Below are 17,541 nucleotides of genomic sequence, written 5' to 3' on the forward strand. Positions count from 1 at the left end.
AGGAATGAGCAAAACACGCTTGGTTCCTTCACGAAGCAGCACATTGTAATGATGAAATAATAATAAATATAAAAAAGAAATCGCCATCCTGGTCCACTCCATATCATACACGTAATGGTCCCATGCGAGGTCCTTGTTTTCCATTATCCACCTCAAAGCTCAATTTCAGAGACCTTTCATGACAAGGTTCCTTCTCCCTACTCTCATTTGCCATTGCTCCTCGGTGGGCTCTGATGATTATTTCTCGCTGGAGGGCACTCAGGCTATCCACATCAAGGGGAAAACCAACGCCACCAAGGATATATTCAAAGTCTCACCCAAAAATGAGCGAGAGAATCCTCAATTTCCCTTTGAAGGACCAACGTTACTTTGGTCTCTTATCGTAACAGATCTGACTACTTTCTATGTATCAAGGAAAAGAAGGTTGGTTCGAGATATTGATTTGCTTGGTAAAACTACTAGGCGTGTCTTACAATGGTTTGCATAGGGAAATGAAGTCTCTGCCAAGGTAGAGTGCCAATCCATCATTGATTAGGATCTCGACGTGCATCCCTTCTATTGAAAATGAATTAAGACACATCGACAACGGAATCAATCGGGTAACATTTGGATTGTACCGTTAATCCATCAGATAAGAGGATCTTTAAAGAGATTTTGAAGAGTGCCATCGAATAGGACCTTCTCCACTGGGACGAGATACGTATATATTCAAAGGGACATTAACATTGACACGTGTGTGAGCAGCGTGAGCAGCATGAGTGCAATTTCGGTCAAGAAGAACAGAGGAGGTGAGGTGTGGACTGCTTGAAAAGGTATGGACAGAGACCTTTACATTGTGACTTTGCTTGACTTATCAAATATGATTCTTGAATAGCCTTATGTTTAAGGGTGTCCTAGTGCTTTTTTTTTAAATAACGTGAAATCATGGAGACAATGCTTGAGAACAAAAGATACATAAGAAAATGATTATGGATTAGTAAGAATGAAGCTTATCACTATTTGATTGCGAAAAAACAACATCGAAATTGCTTTTTTTCAATTCTACTTTTGAAATGTTGAAACCAAACATCATCATTGTTTGGTTACCACTTACTAACATCAACATTTGGAATTGTGAACAAAAAAAGTGTTTCGTTTATATGTAGTGAAAATGCCAAAACACCCTCAAAGTGTTCCTTTCATTCATTCTGATTTGCAAATCTTTGCCCAACAAAAACTATCCAGAGGTGACTTTTGACCAAATTGGCTTGGTCCATGCCTCAAAGTAGTCCCATTCGGTGCAAACCAGGAGATTGTCTTGAGCAATGCACGGAATAAGAATTCCTCTCACTCAGGTCAATCTTCGTTTTCTTCAAGTCTTACCTTGCTCCCTTTTCCCCTCTTCATTCGTATCCCATACACCGAAAGAGACGAACGAGTGATGTCCGCAGTCTCTGATCTAGGTTTGACCACGTATCTGTGAATACGTTGGGTTCCAAAGCCCACATCAAAGACGGTTCCAAAGGGACTCGAAATGGAACTCGAGGGAAGGCTGTGCGAAGACCGCTGTTGGATCTGGTGCTGACCGAATGGATGTGAATAGAAATTGTTCAAGGCCTCCCTCCAATGGGCGCTGGAAATTAATGGATTATTTGATCTTGAGCGGAATGTAATGCACGCTCTCCGCACCTTTCTTGCCTGCAGTATTTACCGAGGAATGCTCTCCTCAGTGATTACGGGTGAATCTAATGACTTGGTATGTGTCTGGCACTCAGTCGATGCCAAACGAAACGAATGTGTTTGCTAGTACAAATGTTCCCTAGAAAAGCTCCGAGAGATGACCCTTCATGTTCTGAAGAAGATTGCCGGTGCAGAGAAAGTTCAATCGATTCTGGGTTATCGTCGTCCATCTTTGGCACGTTCAACGCTCAGTTGGTCACGAAATGGCTGGTATTGTAGTCCCGAATGGGTGGTGGTCATTGGCCAGTAACTCTGTTGTGTTCATTGTAAATTGACCAAAAAGCCATGGGACCCCCAAAGACCTGACCACCAAAAGGCCAAAAGACCCACCAGGGTCCCCATATGCAAATTTGCTGCCCTGGTTGATCAGGGGATGCTTTGACAGGACATCTTTGATCTGGGAGATGAATGGATGGATGGATTAGTGATGGACGAGTGATATGGGATGGGAACCCTGGATTTGGCTTGGCCTTGTGGTCTTTAAGGAAGAAACTGATAAATGTCTGCAAGATTGCCTGAAGGAAAGGGCAACCGGGCGAAAGGACACCAAATCTCTTCTTTTCAGCCCAATTCTATTGCAATACAATGGAATCCCCTCGTTGCCAAGATTGACAATTTGACGTGTTCATTGAGTTTTTAAATGGGCCACGATTTTGTTGCCCCTTTTTTCTCTCGTTTCGAAAACTTGGCCAACATCGGAGTTGGCTCTTTAACAGATCAAATGAACATAAGAAGAAGCTCTTCGTTGGGACTATTCATTCCCATAACTTGGTTTTCCCGAACAATGATCATAAATTTCGAATGGCTTCAAGGGTGGTAAACGTACATAAAGTCGGTGAATGAATCCGCAAAGAGAGGCGCCGATTGGACCTCTTTGCCCTGGAGGGGAAGCTATTCTTTGAATAGTCTACCACGTTCGAAAACTTCTTCGCAAATGAAGAAACCGACCTTGAAATTTCGGGTAAAAAGCGATGAAGGTGAGTAAATCCCTGAAATCATTTTTATTCCATTTTTAACAAATTTCTAAAGAACGTGTTTGTGTGCTCATAGATGAGCATAATAATAAGCAGCAATGTTTAGAAAAAAAATGATGATCATTCAAAGCTTGCCTTGTCTTCCTCATGAACTCAAAGAGAGCGCCGCCTATGAAGTGATTCCCCTCCAGGCTCGAGGCGTCCTTCACACCCCTTTTTATGATTTGTAGAAGACGGCAAAACGAACAGAGGATGCGAGTCAAGACGGCGTAATGAATGATGCAAAACATGATAATAGAATTATGCTCCCTTGACTCTCCTGATTGCTTGAGACCATCATACCATGGCAATTTCGCTTCATTACGATACCATTGTGGTTGGTTTTATTTCCAGGCCACGAACAAATGGAAACAGGGAAATGAAGCTTATTTGCTTCTCTTGGTGTGTGCACGGATGTAGTGTAGATGTGCGTGCGTCCTATCATTTATAACAAGCATTATTGAGCGTGGTCTTCAAGAAGATGAACATCTTGTGAATAAGCACAAAGAGCTCCGTTTTTTGAAGGGCCTCATATTTATGTTTCAAGGCAAACAGCTGACATTCTCGTTGAGCAAGTTGATTCGGCTTGTAATTAACAGGCTGTCATTATTTGTTAATGTTCTGGGCTTGGAGGTATGTGTTTGTAGGGTGGGAAGTGGGAATAGCAAACAATGACGAGAATTCATAACGTTGGCGCAGGGATTTCCTTTGAGTTGGCCGTTGAATGGATTTGCCAAGGGAGCCCTATTCAATTCTCAATCTATTTGCATATTTTGCCAAATGACTCAAACTCATTATTTGAATATTTTTAGGGAGCGGGAAGTTGAAGACGATCTCCCTCTCTTCAGGGTGGTAACGCAAAATATGTTAAGTGAGTGGCTCTTTTTTCTTTCAATTTCGCCTAAACTTCAGACTTGTTCAGGCACAAAGTAGAACACTCCAAGAATATCCTCGTCTTTGATAATCAGATGGAGTTTGCTCTGGACGTTGCATAAAAATATAATTCAGACAGACAGCTTTCAGGTTCTCAAGAATATTTTGACAACTCTTGAGTCATCAATGTCCATGATTGAGATTGTATTCCAAAAAGTCAGTTGAGCCCACTTTCAAGTCAACTCCATGAGCAAGTGTTAAAAGGGAAACAATCAAAATCATGACTAACCTTATCACCATATTCCCCATATTATAACAAACAACAGGTCTCATGAATTGGATTGACACAACAAGGAATATTACTACTGTTTTCAAAAACAACGCACATTACCCCATGAGATCTCAAGATATTGTCGAAAACCCACTCCCCTACACAAGAAGTGATCAGATCTAATCCCAACGATACCCCAAATGTTGCAAGCACAACTATCTGGTCCCTCTCTTGCTTTTGTGCCATTCCCATTACTATATTACCTCATTTCGACTGCATGTCTAGCTTTCGTATGGAGTATTTTGCAATAAGAAAGGGGATAAAACAAGCCCTCTGGATTAGAACCAATCGATGTTAAAGGTGTTGGTTTGCCACAATGGACAGGGGTTTCAAGGGGGATGGAGATGTGGAGGAGGGTCTGTTTTCGTCTTCAATTACGCTTGTCGAGGGATGAATGCGAGCAAGTACACAATACACCAAGCGGTCACCAGGAACAAAAAAGGAAGGGCGGACTAATCTAGGAGTCGCTGTTCTGTGCTGCTCCTCGAGTCTCCCTTCATAAGACGCATGTGTTTCGATGGCGAGGGGTGGCAAAAATAAATACCAATTGGATGAGTGTGATCGCGAAGATGCTGGCTCCTCGGGAATCTTTCGTCTTTCTCTACGTAATGCTATAATGATGATGGTTGTATTTCAATCGAAATTGGATCGATTTGTCACACGTGTGATTTAGACTAATGGCTCTTTGAGGTTTTCCCGGGAATTTATGGCACCCTGTAGTACATTACGACAGTCTGTCGCCATGAATCACCTCTCCTCCTGTGTTCTCTGAAATGGTAATCGAACTTTCAAACCATCAAGTGCTTCAAAGAGTTCCTTGAGCTTGATCGCAGACGGTCCAAATCCATTTTTGTTTAGCTTCATCGACCTTTGACCCGCTAACAATTTAATTCAGAGAGAGAAAAAATGATGGTGGGAAAAGAACTTGTGGAGGATCAGACATTTCCTCCAGCACGCATTGAACACTCAGAGCGTCAAAGAAGCAATCACACTTTCGTCGTTGCCTCTTTTTGTGTGTCGTCAAATCTCGGTTTTTCCATATTTGGCTTCCCACAATTGAGGCTTGGAGATGGATGGTATGACTCCTTCCAGGTTTGTGGGCGGGTAGCATCTTGTGTGGCATTTATTTGGACAGGAGGTAAGCAAAAACACAATTCACTTTCATCCGCGAGTTCTTCATTTTCATCCTCGAGAAGTTTGGGGACTCCTCCGGATGGATGCAAAGGATTTATAGATTGCAGCAGCCCGCATACACTGAATATACACATTGTTGTTAAAGCACTTTATAAAAGCCAAGGGAAGGGCTGCTCGGAACAGAACTTGCCGAAAATAAGTTATTCTTCGTCTTTTTTAATTGGAATTGCTGATGATCTATTACTTTAGACAACCTCTCAAATAATTCTTTCAGAACTAAAGTTTGGTTTGAGTATTTGTAGTACTTAATCTAATCCAATAAAAAATGTATGCTTTTTCCTCTTGTCTTGAAAATACTTAAATGGTTACCGTTTGTGAAATATACGTCAGTGTTAATTCAAAGTCCTCTTGCGATGTCACAGATGTGGCTTTTTCCACGGAGGTTAAATCACCACTTTCGTGTGTCCTTGAGCGCTTTAGTACGGATTGGAAATCATGTCTTTCGAGACCTCCAGAAGGAACAAAGGTTGAACCTTCCCAAGGGAGTAAAAACCCAATTTGAAACAGACTCCCGAACATGCATTCCCATAATGGAAACATCTGAGTCTGACTCACCTCTTCTTTAAGCTCCCCAGACCGAGAAAACCTAGCAGAAAACTCATCACCATACATCCTTATATCACTAACAAAGGCTTCTCTTCTCTCTCGTTACAGGTGTCTCTAAACCCGAGATTCAAGTCATTTCTGCATTAGAGTACGAAAGTTTGCCCGATGGAGCGTGTTTCAATCGGACAATGAGTCAAGAGCCCAATGGACTTGAACGTCGAGAATGTCACAACAGCTCACAGCAACACACGTCCAAGAGAAATCGGAATAACATCAACAACAATATCAACAACAACAACAATAACACCCATCATCGATTTCTGACAGCCACTCTGGACTCTAACATGAGAGTCACCCGAAATGCAAAGGTAAGAAGGAGTTATTATGTTGTTAGTATATTTAGCTTGGTTTGTGAAAGGGAAATCATTATTTTAAAAGGATTGTTGGTGCCCTGAGGCTTCAGACTTGGGGGATAAAGTTAATATTAGAATGGTCTACGCATCATGACGAGTGCAAAAGAAAATGCGTTGGATAACGATGATCTTTAGTTTTGAAGTTGGACGTAAAAGAGCACGGAGGAAAAGTCAAAAAAAAAAAAGATAATGCCATTGTTGTTGAAGACATTGCAAGCAATTCAATTCCAATTGAGATAAAAACAAATTTTTCCGTCCCTTTACCGAGGGCATGAAACAAGAACCAGAAATTACCTAATTGACTTCTACGTAGGTTAGTTATTTTGTCATTTGACTTATGCCTAATAACATTAAGTTGTTTTTAAAACTTGGAACGAATCAAACACGCCTAAGAAATCGTGATTTGGCCACAATAAACGTGACACAGTTGTTAATATGATATTTGTAAAAACGATTTGCAATCTTCTTTTTGCTTCTCCAATACTTCTTAAGTGAAGTTAAAATATTGGGTTTTAAATCATCATTTCAGTGTGCTATTTAACTTTTGTACCATTAAACATAAGTTTGTCTGCACGTCGATCTTTCTACATTCAACTTTGAATCGTTCCGGGTCTCCTGTATTACTTCAGCTAAAAACGCTGTCCATAAAAGAGATGAGAAGTGGCACAGTGGTTAGCGCAGTTTCTTAGAGAGGTCCTCGGTTCGATTCTCGTTTCCGACCTTTGCCTAAAGCGAACTTTTAGACGCTTACCCCACCTAAAGATGGAGAAACAATCTGATACGGACATGACATTTCTTACAGGAAGTGTAAATACAAAAAGAAGAAATCAAAGTAGAAAATGACGTACCGGTATACATATCCATTCCAGAAATTTAAACCGTGAGCTTTGATGGCGTCTGAAGAATACGATCTGAAGAATCCTGTATATAAATGGGTGCGAAACTCAGCTCAAAAAAGGCCCCAGATGAGTGAAATAGTCTTGAAGTGGGTAGTTGCATGTTCAGAGGTTCTCACTCAAAAGTCAAGATGAGGTGGAGTTCCCATCAAAACCAGAGAGCCCAAAACGAGACATTGACTAATGATTCTGTTTCACTTACCCGATTATGCGCCCTTACCACCGCCTTTCAAACTTCAAACCACCAATGGATCTCTAGATTCTCATTGGTTTCATACAAATACCGAACCAAAGCATGGAAACATCATGATGAAGCAATTGTACTAAGCTCTTTTTTTATTGAGTACTTGTTGAGATTGACGGCAAAAACTCTGACTAAATCGTTTCTGTCAATTAAGACACGCCTCGGGGTACAAAAAACAGCATCGGGTATTAGGTAAAATGCCCTCTTTAATTTAATGGTTTGCCTCCTGGTCGAGTTTAAATGGACCTATAGAGAAGTAAAGTGAGGAGGGAAGAGAGGAAGAAGTTGACAAAACCATCGCTTTGGTTTGGTGGTTTTTGGAAGAGATACCTTCAAGTCACAAAGAGATCTCGACATATTTAAAAAAAAAAAGTTTCGTACACGAGATGTCTTTTGTTTGAAAGAAGAATTTTCCTTGACATGTTTGGAGATAAACGAACTTTACACTTGAAACGCTTGATTCGAGAGGTTTCGGGGGAGATACATTATGTGGAGTCCATTTACCTATTAAACTGAGTTAATACAATTGTGAATAACTCAGCTGGCAGATTTTGCTGCCCTTAAATCTCAAACAGTAAATTGTCAAAGAATGTTAATACTTATTTAAATTTAGTGAGACATTTATCATATTGTGTTTAAAGAGAGATCGGCCTTGATGCATCAAGTAAGACGTGAATAAGAGTAGACTGACCTAATTCCAACGATGATTCATTTCCAAGCTCAAGAAAGATGAACTTTCGTATAGAGGCGGTTCTGTCGAACTGATGATGCTTCAATGTGAGACTCTTCGATTCTTTGCTCAGAGATGGAATGGATATTGGCTAGAGTTCAACATTTGCTCTTTCCATATACTTTATATTCACAATGGGTGCGTGGAGACCATTTGAAAAACGACAATTTATTGTCGTTTTGGGCATATTTTGTACTTTCAGTTGCACAGAGCATTTCTCGTTGTACGGTCAGCTGCTCAAGGCTGTTTTTGCAATTACTCCATTTTTGACAAATTACTGACACAATTTGGAAAACTAGGAGTCCTGGAAATTGGTGGGCAGGTCTCTGAAAAGAAGCGGGTTTGGTTAATGAACTCCCCAAGAAATCATTAGCAGCAAATGTGTGAAGTGAACTAAATGGGATTTTTGATCGAACTTTCAGGTCATATTTGGACATGTTCTCGAATAAAACCCTAAATCAGCCCAATATTCAAGGGCTAGCAGCCAAATAAGATGATATTGGAGAATGCACAGCAAGAGCAATGTGTGCAAAAAAGTACGGCAGAAATACTGAACACATTTGAAGCAACAAAGAGTACAAAGGGCAAGGTAATTCAGTTGGACTTCTTTGAGCCAAGAAACAGCTCTGAAACATCATCAAGACAACTGAAATTGACCAGGTTGTTTCATGTGAGGTGAACTCCAAGATTGGTATGTTCAAGGGCCCGAAAATTATGGTCAGAGGCTTAGAAAATCATCATTTGTAAGATTTGTTGTGTCATGGCCCTAAAATTCTTCTGATGGTCATTTAAGTTTATCTGATTTTGGCGGTTTGATGCAGGTGCTTGACCAATACACTGCTCAAAATTGTGCTGTTGTCATGGAGAAAAGTGGAAAAGATGGTCGGTTAAAAAATTTCCGAAATTCATTGGCTTTTAAAAGCCATTAAGGACAGTTTAAAACATTTTGAGCTATTTTATATAAAGCAAGAAATTTAAAAATAATCTCTCCATTTTTGTAAATTGTCTGAGAATTTGAATTCAGGTATAACCAGGGTATTTTGGAGTTTAAATACTTGAAAACAGGACCATTATTTTCCATTTAGCTCAGTATTGGTTTAAACGACCACCTGTTGATTTGCATTCAAGAGCTACAGAAGTGAAACTTTTGGATTTGAGGCATGTAAATTTTTAATCCGAGTTAAACATCCATAAAGTAATAAACTCCAGGTTATTGGATATATGGTTTTGCGAGCTAGCAAATTGCCAAGATGTTTTTTGGTACTTCTCTTAAAAATTGAAACAGCTTTTTAACCACTTTGCAATGTCTGAAAAAATGTTCACAAGGCAATCTAATTTTGGATTCAGCCAAGTCATTCATGCCATGTCCAATATCACCCATGATAGTGTAGCCTCTAGTAGGGTAACCTACCCGAAAAAGGCACAAATGTGTCCCCCAAAGAGCGTGGGTTCGAATCCCGCCTTCAGAAGGAAACATTGTCTGCAAATTCTTCCCTTTATTGCCCTCTGATTGGAGCGCACGCTTTCATGGCAACCTCTCAGGGCGAGCGCCCACTATCTGTGTTCAATTCCATGACATTTCCTTTTTTTTGTCAGTGTGCTGAAGGATGGTTTTGCTATGGCAAACAATGATGATCCAAACTTGATGTAAAGCCGTGCAGTCCGACGGACAATGGTCACAAAAAAGCCTCTCATTTAGAGAAATTGACCGTGCAAAAGACCTGACACAGGCTATACGTTTTCATAGACCTGCTGAAACATGATTCACCACAAAAAAATATCCAAGGCTCACGAGTCAAATCCCAAGGTCTTGTCACATAAATGAATAGCTTGTTTTTCTGAGACAATCTCGGGGATGATCCCCCGGCCAACTGACAATCGAATTCATTAAGAACATGACAACAGCTGTTGGGTACTTTGATAAGGGGTTATTTATGTTCTGTTGCCATTAGATTGCGAGATAATTACACGAATGGAAATTTAATGCAGTCTGGTCGTCCATCCAGAACCACTTGAAAAGAACAAAGCTACTTGAAATTCCATCGGGATTGTTCGGGGGCAACAGGGGCCAAAACCGGATCTCCTCACGGGGATCTTGGCTTTTTGTGACCTGGATTGCCAATCCTTTGATCACGGAGCAAGACAAGAAAGGCATTCCTGGCCAGGGATGAATTCATTGATCACTTGATTTCATGACAAATAACGTTGAACGAGCATGACTAAACCTCTTGTGCTTTTTTTTCTCGGACTTGATCGTTTGGAAAAGTCTCAGATTGAGTCTCGCGGAGGAATCACATGATTTGATTGAGGAATAATAAAAAAAGACATTGGTATAGCCTAGTTTCAATCACTCTAGGTTTTTGGTATTTTGCTCAGTATGCCACAAATGGCCGCTAATTTGGTTCTGTAGTTATGCAAAAAACTGTGAATGATTTTAAGATTCCATAACTTTGCTGTATGATGTACCACGAACTTCTTCAAATATGGACTGAGTACAAGCTTCCCGCCAAATCGGCCTGCTGTTAGTCATGGCATCTTTGAGCCACTTTTCGAGTTGAAGTAATAAAATAAGAAACGTAGATCTCCTCAAGTAAAGCGAGGTCGTTTTTATGTTATCAAATTGTAAAGTGGTTCGCTTCATAGTTACTTTGTCAAAAGCTTATGTAGCTGACAAGGAGCAGGCCGAAAATTCGAATTTTATTTTGTGTTTAACTTTGGACATACCTACTGAATTCCCTAAGCGTAGTTTTGGGCTCAAATTTGGCCAAGCTGATCTATTGAATAAGATCTTGTGGTCGTTTTAAGTGCTTATTTGGAATAAAGTAAACGGTTTAGGAGATGAGACATTTTTGCGTCCGTTTGTTGTCCACATCTTTGGAAGTCCGAAGATGTATGTAGCACTTAAGATTGAGACCTATTTTCATATTCCGAATACTCGAGCCATTCAACCCTCAAAGGGTTTTTTGTTGTCAATAAGTTATCCATGATTTGCCATAATTTGGTTCAAGTTGACCATGATCCCCACCCAAAAACATCACATTTTCAAAGCATCATCATACTCAGAGTGAGGTTTACTTCCATTTAGCATATCTGATTGGGCCATTGACAAATGGTTGATCTGACAAATGAAACAATAGCCGACAAATCGTTGCAAACCATGACAGAATAATCATTACGAAAACCGGTCTCCACATATCCAAGAGCGGCATTATTCTATTAGCCGTACCAATATGGACACGATTCCAAATATATTCGTGGCTAGGGGTCGACTTTAGATTCAGTACATAGACAACTTGACGAGACCCTTCCATAAGATGAGTCCATTGTACTCTTGGTGGGAGGTCTTCAATCTACACTAGAGACCGGAGATCCCAGATTTGCTTCATAAAGAAGATTTGCTAATCCTCTTTGAGCTTGGCCAACCTCGAACTTGAAACTCGGGTGCTCAAAAGCCCGCCGAGCATTGAAATGAGTTGTTATCACCAAGTTTTAATTGCAGTTTAAATTTTTTTCGGGCCCTGTGGAGACTATTGATAACAGACCGGGGTGAACAAGTTCTTTGTTGTTTCTTGAAATTAAAATTGCCTCACAAGAGGCACCAACACTTGCGTTGGTGACCGAGAGAAAAAATGAAATGAACTACACTCAAACCATTTTCTGGAGGAAAAGAAACAGGAGATGGTGAGCGGAGTTTTAATTATTTCTCGACATTTCCCCTCGAGCCAAGTTCTTTTGTTTCTCGACATTGCGTTCCCGTTTCAAAACGGTCTTAATTCTATGTGACAGTCACATTAAATATGTCATATTCAATGGGAAGACTGGACTTGGATCCGGAGTGTTCCATCTTGACCACCACATGTTGTTCCATTAGTGATGGAATGGAGGGATGAAAAGCACAGGGAATACGAGGGGAAACTTTTACGCTCACAACTTCTTTTGCGGGTCATCGTCAACAGGCAAAATATGGAACATCCTCAGCCAAATTCACAGGGTAGCGAAAAAGTTGGTCTGCCATTTAGTTCTAATAATCATTCGGAAATAGCGATGGATTATTTTTGGAGTATCAATGGGATCTGGATTTGGCAGCCAACCGATGAAATCGCTGAACAAACCCAATCGTGTAATCAAGTGTCAGACGTTTATTGTACATATAGAAATAATACAAACAAAAGTTGATTATCACCACACTCTCGGGAATGACCGCAGGTTCGCCCATTTATTTATGGTGTTAATTCAGCAATTTATGCTGTACTTATATACCGTACCACATAGAAGCTTGGACTTGGCAAGCCTGGGATCGAACCAGGATTTGTAAATTGGTAAGCGGATGCTCTACCAATACGGTACCCCAGCAAGCCTACAAAGCAAAGTGTTGGACAACTTATTTAGAATTTCTGTTTTTGACATCTAGTGTAAATCACACCCACAGATAAAAATCGTTTAGAAATCGTATTGCCTCATAGCAGTTAATGAAAGTGATTAAATGAGGATTGGGAATGATTATTATTTCAAGAGCTAGTTCAAGCCGATTCTAAGAGCACCCTGTCGATTGAACAGAGTCGGAACTTTCCTAGTGGTCACCCTTTCTTTGCTTGCCAAAAAGTTCCCTTCCACTTGGAAGGAAGCATCAAATTAAATGAGATTGAATGGATGCCCGGTCAGGGTTGCCTAAAGGGCGCGATGTCTCTTTCCCGCACCAAACCCCGCTGCCTGGGGTTGGCATCCCTGAATGGTCAAGTTCAAAGGGGGAAACTTGGAGCCATATTACAGAAATGTCATCATCCGAATTTGAAGAGCAGCAAGTGGGGAAAGAAGCAATTTTACGTTTGACATTCCGGAAAGGGGTGTTTGTCTTGATGGATTGGACCTTCCACGCCACCAGTTCCTTGGGCTTCCAAATTGAATATTTCAGTTGGTTTAACATATGAATGGGAGCCCACACGCACCGCTCTACCGTATACCCTAATAATTCGTTTATTTTGGCGACTTTGGTGAGACAATGCAACCCGAGGAAATGCATTCATTCAAGCATGAGACCCACTAGAGGCAAATTCAAGCCCCACTTGACACATGTCTCAATTGGAATAGATCCACACGACACCAAATTCAATTTGTGTCGCCAGTGCCGAGATAGGAATCTTACCCGATCCTCATTCTCGTGCAATGGATAGCCAACTTCCGTTGCATTTTCCCCCGAGGATCCCCGGCTTGAAAACAAAATGAAAAAAATATATATGATAACGGAAATCTTATTCAAAGTCATGTTTTCTCTCTCTGCTGGACCGTGTTTGCTCCCTGTCTTTCTGGTTCCCACTAAACACGTGGCCTGGTTTGAGATGCCTGAATGCGCATCTAAACGGTGTTATTTACTTGAATTGCCTCGGCCATTTTGCGGCTCTTCTAAAAGGCCCTTGTCGTTCTCTCTCAACACCAACTGAGCCAGCCAGAAGCTATGGGGGGACTACTGGCCCATTGAGATGGCAATTCCATTGCTGAAAACCCAGGCCCTTATGAATGTCACAGATTTCAACGGACAAGAAGCATCTTTTTGTGATGAATAATCTGAACATTGATGGGCATGATCCTTCACATTTGAAAACGTCACATCTTTAAGAACTAGGATAAGCATAGTTCATACCCGATGCTTTTGTTCCATCTAGAAATGACCAAATGTGTTTTGAAAGCAAATCTGTGGATTTGTGGTCGCAACGAAGCTTTTGGGTTCTCGGAATGAATTAAGCCATTCGATGAAAACTGCAAATTGTAATTGCTTCTCCTCCTTTCAAAGCCAGTTTGTAAGCGCTCGCATCTCCATTCCGTCTCGGTAGTCCTCCAGCATCTCTGGATGGATGGACGCCGGAGCCGCAAATGAAAGAGGGCGGAATAATGCTTCCAAAAGATTCAATTTACCGAGTCAAAGCCAAATAGGATATGTAATCAAACTGAAAGCGCTCCAGGGCCAAACGCGTCACGTCAGTGCTAGACATTTCAATTTTTCCCCAAATACTTCCAACACATATCTTCACCAAGCACAGAAACCGAAAACAAAACGCCTCCAGGTAGCGCAGACCTCTCAACGGTGGGGACTGTACTAGTACATAGTCCATTTGGGCGCTTGACAGGCATTCATTTGGCAGACCTCTCTCCTTCCATCCCTTTTAAAAAAGAGGGAATGACGGCGAGTCTCTGGTGCCAGAGAGAGAGACACTGAGTCCTTGAGATGCCCCATTAAACTTGGGTCTTGAAACATGGAAAGCACTTCATTTCCCTAGACATGTGTGACTTTTGGTCCAAACTGCTTCTTCGTTGTCGAGTCATGTCCATTTCCATTACGTGAGCAGGGCCCTCCTCCCGAACGACATGGTACTCCAAAAGGGCCATCTTTTATGACAATGAGTCCCACATTTGTCTACAGGCACACAAACCGCACACATCACTCTTCTCCATGTCGTTTTTTGAATCTAAATTCATACCACTTATCAACACTCCACTCCAAGATATTCCGTTGAATGAAACAAATGGGACAACTTTTGATCATACTTGAGCCAGTTAGAGCGTTTCTGAATCCAGGGCTGCCGAATTGGGTTTTGACTAGGGATTGGCATAAAGTATGTGTTTCACGGAGCAACGCTGTGAGAATGCAATGGCTTGAAACGATGTCAGCTTGCTTCATTAATTCCAATCTTCAAAGCCCGTTTGGATCAAGTGGAACCCTTTCTAACTCCTTCTCCATGCCTATGAGTCCGTTTGCCACTTTCTAAATCTTAATTAAGAGATCCCATGGAGACAACTGTCTCTTCTATCCGATCCAGGTGAGTTTTTTGAGGGAAGGGGACCCAGAACAAACTTGGAAAAGCTCGAGATGAACATACGTAAGAGGTCATGTTTTGCCAAGACGAGTCTTGCATCTCGAGGATTTGCATTTGAGATTCGCTGAAACAATCTCCCATGGGATTAGAAAGCACTTTCAAATCCGAGATGGAGATGGGAAGTGATCAAATTTCAACACCTGCTTCTATTCAATTACCTCGATAGGAAAGGATGGGCTCTTCAGACGAATGTTTCGAACCAAAAACGAGCAATAATTCTAGGATGCCTTTTCATGACGTCGTATTAACAATTAGAGAAAGATAACCTATTCATGATTTTTAATAGGTAGGAAGTCATATGCTTAGACCATATGTCCACTTTAGGTTTGATAGGCATAAACAAAAACGAAATCTCGACTGAAAGGGATTGGATCGACTTTTTGCAGCAAGTAAGTTGATTAATTGACGTGATCTTGTGGAAACAAAGTAGCCCATGGTTTTTAAATCACCATTTACAATCATAAATTTCCTCACGTATTTGTTTTTAAAAAGCATCATGATTTTGTGACGTGTCTTGAATAAGCCCTACACTTACAGTACACTCTAAGGCTAAAATACATGCCAAGTCTTTGTTGCCATGACGAGAAAGCCCTTTAATAATGATTCAATGTTTTTATGTAAGTGTGGAAGAAACACTCTTATACAAACCATTATTTAGCTGAAGAAGAATTCAATATCAGCCAAGATCAAATCAATGATTAAAAAGTCTTGGAGAGGAAGCTTTTGGTAGAAAAAACCGGAAATATCCCATTTAAAGTTATTTCATTCCATTTCGAATAAATGGCATGGAAATTTCCCCCCATAGACTGAGAGCGGAAATATTGACCTTGTTAGTGCCAGAGAGTGAAGAAGGCCCCACTTCCAGTCATACTTTATTGAATTTCAAAGCTTTAAGAGCCTTCTATCTCCCATCGAGCTGATGGCTGTGAAGCATTGCATTCCGGAGCCACTTCTATTGGGTCATAAATCTCGGGGCTGATCACGGGCATGGCCATTGCCTTAGATATACCACGGCTACCACTATCACCAGCACTACCACTGTTACTACTATTACTACCAGGAACCCCTATCAGCCATCTATATTGGTGATGGCCGGAATTGAATGAAGTGAGTGGCCTTCCAAGTGGGTTTCTCGTGTTTTTGTTACCACTAAAATTGAATATTCTCAATCCACTTTTTGAAGAGTTAGAACTGATATCGTTACGAATAAGCCATCCGCAATTTAAGGATTGGAAATGCCATATCGGCTTTTTGCAATAACCTTTTCTGATAATGCCTGGCTGTTTTGGATCGTTGAGTTCGCAGCCTTTGTTAGATAATGAATCATTCCATTCCTTCAAAAGATAGGTCTCTTTTTATCGCTTCTAAAACGCTCTAGAGATCCACATATATATTGAAGAGTTTTGGATCTGAAAAAGATTGGAGCTCATATTTCGGGGCCCTGAAGCCCTTTTGATTCTTTTCGGAAATTTAGTATCATCCCACGGGTTCAGAGTACATCAGGCTCCAATATCTCTCTCAAATAAGAATGAATGACCAGAATTCATTATTGATGAAGCTCTCTCATTTGGAACACGCTTCTGTGGTCCCAAGCAACAACAATAAGCTCCACTGATCATCATTGTTTCCTTTCCAAGGTGCATCGGTGCATCAAGTTTGTTTTGTGAAAAAAAGTTAGTCGGACCCAGGGTTGCCTCCCACCCACCATATTTCAATCCATCAGAGAAGTATGAACTATCCAGCGGCCCTACATGGTGTCTTATATGTGTTATCTGTGAGCCAAAGAGAATGCATTTCTTGGCCTTGAAGAGAGCCCTCCTTGGATTGGAATGGTCAAGAAGATGTTTGTAGGATCTGTCTCCAATTCCATGCTTGTGTTTCCTCCCACGGTGCAAATATAACTCACCTTTTTCCAATACCGTCTGTTCCCAAAATATGACAGTGTTACGCTAATATTCTGCCCAAGTGCTCCAATGAAGAGGTGGATGTGATAAAATTCAGGCCCGGTCGTAAAAATCAGGCCTTCAGCCTTGGGGATGCCAAGTGCAACATTTTCCTTCCAAAGGCTCTTTCAAGTCTGCTGACATGAGGCGACTTGACTCAGGGCTCCTCTTTCTCTTTTTGGTCATTAGTCGGGCAAGGCTTTGGAAGGTTGGATGTTGGATAAGGTGGTCTGATTTGGAGCAAGAACATCGTAAGGCACGGACAAGGATGGTTGTTAGTGAGGGTACTTCAAGTGGTTCATCAAATTCTTAGGGTTAGTAGGCTTTTCCGGTCAATGGAAAATTAGATATGGCCACTTGAGAATGGCAATTTTCTCAATTTCTAAAGGTTTGAAATCCATTAGACAACCCGTTGATACCTCAATGAAAATACCAAGACAAACAAAAAATAAACTGGACTTTGATTGCAATGTGAAAAGAAAATTACATACATTGATTTCCAGAGTAATTTTTATCAAGGGTGGTCAAAATTTGAAATAGCAATTTTTATTTCCTTTCTGTCTTTGTTGAAATAAATAGTAATCAGACTTACGTTACTCCCTCAGCGTACATGCTTCACATGTCCTTGATGTTTTTTGTCCGGAAAATGAATGTTCATCTTTCACCAAACTCGGATCAAATTTCCCCATGCCCGACAGACATATCTTCAAATTATTTCCAACCGTCATGCCCTAGGCCTTACTACCTTGCTGCATGGGTCATCGAACATT

The 17,541-nt window shown here is 40.9% G+C and overlaps 1 protein-coding gene across 4 annotated transcripts in view; it reads left to right on the forward strand.

Annotated features, from left to right (window-relative positions):
• Positions 1–17,541, forward strand: part of LOC131881975 (uncharacterized) — a 64,405-nt gene that overhangs the window by 13,501 nt on the left and 33,363 nt on the right. For 2 of the 4 annotated variants that reach the window (XM_059228974.1, XM_059228975.1), the window contains exon 2: positions 5,785–6,044. In XM_059228974.1, the coding sequence (XP_059084957.1) occupies positions 5,785–6,044 (260 nt within the window). Of the gene's footprint in view, positions 1–4,642; positions 5,075–5,784; positions 6,045–17,541 lie in introns of those variants that run through there. The other 2 variants (XM_059228976.1, XM_059228977.1) reach the window with 2 other exon arrangements.

The sequence above is a fragment of the Tigriopus californicus genome, chromosome 6, assembly GCF_007210705.1.
Source record: "Tigriopus californicus strain San Diego chromosome 6, Tcal_SD_v2.1, whole genome shotgun sequence".
Lineage (NCBI taxonomy): Eukaryota > Metazoa > Arthropoda > Copepoda > Harpacticoida > Harpacticidae > Tigriopus > Tigriopus californicus.